This window comes from Lactuca sativa, chromosome 3 (assembly GCF_002870075.4).
Source record: "Lactuca sativa cultivar Salinas chromosome 3, Lsat_Salinas_v11, whole genome shotgun sequence".
Lineage (NCBI taxonomy): Eukaryota > Viridiplantae > Streptophyta > Magnoliopsida > Asterales > Asteraceae > Lactuca > Lactuca sativa.
In genome coordinates, this window is record NC_056625.2 from 163,572,192 (window position 1) to 163,575,123 (window position 2,932).

The following is a 2,932-nucleotide window of genomic DNA, read 5'->3' on the forward strand; positions in this document are numbered from 1 at the left end:
AAAAATCCCTTAACACGAGCCGAGTTGAAGGAAAGAGTAGAACGATACCTACGACAAGAGGATGTGAAGCGGCTAAGCAAGCTTACTTGAAGGCTATGAAGACCACCAAGCATCACCAGCCAAGTCATACGGACTTTCAAGGAGGTGGAAGAGATCATAGTCATGCAAGAAGACCGCCACACACTTTCGACCATTCACCAGAGACGACAAACGGGGTCGCCGCCCGGAAGTATACACAGTGTCTGGGAAACAGCAACCGGCCAAGTCACCCAAGATCCGGTACTGTGAATACCATAAAAGTAAGACGCACGATACGGTTAACTGCTCGGTGCTAAGAAAGGAGATGGATGAGAAGAAACTCAAAGGAGATCTGGTGGAGGTGGCACAGAGCCTACGCGCCAAGTTCGATGCCGAGAATGCCAAGGGCCCATCCCATAAGGGGGCTCAGCCCAGGGAGATATTCATGATACGCAACAAGAGAAGCAGGGAGGAATAATGGGGAGAACAAATGACCATTAAACCTTCAGCGCGCACGCTCATGTTCTCCATTCAGGATCCCAGGCCGGCTGGTTGGAAGGGCGACAACCCGTTAATAATACAAGCATCTATCAGAGACGTGACTATCCACTGGGTCTATATCGACACCGGAAGTTCAACATACATCATCTATGAGCACTGTTTCCGACTCCTCCCTGATCGCTGGAAAGATAACTTGCGATTTACGACTGGTAGGCTAGTGGGATTCACCGGCCATAGCATGTGGTTGCTGGGTACAATCCACCTTCCCCTGACAATTACCAGCCATGACAAACACCGAAAGAAAACTGCCCTGGTAGACTTCGTGGTCATCCGACACGCAACGGAGCACAACATCATCCTAGGAAGATCAGCCCTCTTGAAGTTAGGAGCAATACCATCAACCATACATGGAATTATGAAATTTGACACACCGAAAGGCAAAGCCATGATACTAGCTACTCCGTCTAAAGAGTTGCAGTGCTATACAGTTATGAAGCCAGTAGAAATAACCAAAGGGTGTAAAAGACCCAGAGGCAATCTCGTAAAGGAGAAGGATATAATCAATGAAAACCACCCTGATCAGCCGATCAATGTGGGATGCGACCTCCCAGATCACACGAGAAGAGCGCTGGTCGACTTGCTCAAACGCTATAAGCATGTGTTCGCATGGACTCCTACAGACATGGTGGGAGTAGAAAGGAGGGTCATGGAACACAAACTAATGATCAGACCAGGAGCAAAAGAAGTAAAGCAGAAGAAGAGGGTCCAGGGGGGAGACCGTAACAGGGCGATTAATGCAGAAGTGACCAAGCTGACGGAGGATGGGATATTAAGGGAGGCAATATTCCCAACATGGATCGCGAACCCAGTTATGGTCCGCAAGCAGGATGGATCGTGGCGTATGTGCATAGACTTCTCTGACCTAAACAAGGCATGCCCTAAGGACTGCTATCCCCTCCCGGAGATCGATCAGAAGGTAGAGTCACTACAGGGATTTAAACTGAAATGCTTTCTGGATGCATATAAGGGATATCACCAAATCTTGATGAGCAAGGAAGACGAAGAGAAGACTGCCTTCTATACGGATCATGGCACTTTTTGCTACACTAAGATGCCTTTCAGATTAAAGAACGCAGGGGCAACATATCAACGCCTAGTCGATTCGATATTTGTCAAGCAGATTGGAAGGAACATCGAGGTGTACATGGATGATATGGTAATTAAAATCCCGGATGAGGAAAGGATGCTGCAAGACATCGAGGAAACATTCAGATGCTAGAAGCGGTCAAAATCAAGCTAAACCCAACTAAGTGCACGTTTGGAGTAGAGGAGGGGCAATTCCTGGGATACTATGTCACCAGACAGGGCGTCCAACCTAGCCTGACCAAGGTTGACGAGTTCATCGAGACGCCAAGCCCAAACTCTCTTCGCGATGCACAAGGTCTGAACAGGAAGCTTACAGCACTGAGCAAATTCATTTCGAAATCGGCCGAAAGGCCATGCCACTGTTCCACACCTTAAAGGGATGCATGGGGAAAAGCAACTTCCAGTGGACAAACGAGGCAGAGAAGGCGCTCCAGAAAATCAAAGAAGCGCTACACGAACTGACGACATTGGCCACCCCTATCCCTGGAGAAACGTTACAAATGTATCTGTCAACATCAAATGAACCAATATCCTCGGTATTGGCTGTGGAAAGGGAGGGGGAACAAAGGCCGGTGTACTTTGTCAGTAGAGCTCTACAAGGACCGGAACTCAATTACCCCACACTAGAGAAATTGGTATTAGCACTCATCTATGCCGTGAGACGACTCAGGCAATACTTCCAGGCGCACCAAATTGAGGTACTCACGAGCCACCCCATTAAACAGATCTTGCTGAAGCCAGAGACGTCAGGGCGGCTGGCCAAGTGGGCAATTGAGCTGGGGGAACACGACATAAGCTACCGCCCAAGAACGAGTATCAAGGGGCAGGCGCTAGCCGACTTCTTACTGGAAATCCCAGACGGAGGGAGCCCGACAAAGGAGAAGGTGTGGGTAGTTGAAGAGGCCCCGACGAAATAGGGTTCATGGACCCTGTATACAAATGGAGCATCCAGCAGAGAAGGCTCGGGGGCGGGACTGATTTTAACAAGCCCAGAAGGAGATGAGGTAACCTATGCCCTCTGTTTTGACTTCCACACATCGAACAATGAAGCGGAGTACGAAGAGCTCCTTGCAGGGTTACGGTTAGCTAAACAGATGGGTGCGAAAGCTGTAACAGCCTTAACCGACTCGAGGTTAGCAGCAAACCAAGTCAACTGTAGTTTCAAGGTAAGAGACCCAAGGATGGGGAAATATGTAAAGATGGTAAAACAGCTAGTAGGGTCGTTCGGCCGGTTTGTGATCAAGCAGATACCTAGAAGTGAAAACAA

The 2,932-nt window shown here is 48.9% G+C and overlaps 1 protein-coding gene across 1 annotated transcript; it reads left to right on the top strand.

Annotated features, from left to right (window-relative positions):
* Positions 1-508: 508 nt before the first annotated feature.
* LOC111890354 (uncharacterized) lies at positions 509-1,798 on the top strand. Its single transcript, XM_023886478.1, has one exon. The coding sequence runs from the start codon at positions 509-511 to the stop codon at positions 1,796-1,798; it is 1,290 nt and encodes a 429-aa protein (XP_023742246.1).
* The last annotated feature ends 1,134 nt before the right edge of the window (positions 1,799-2,932 follow it).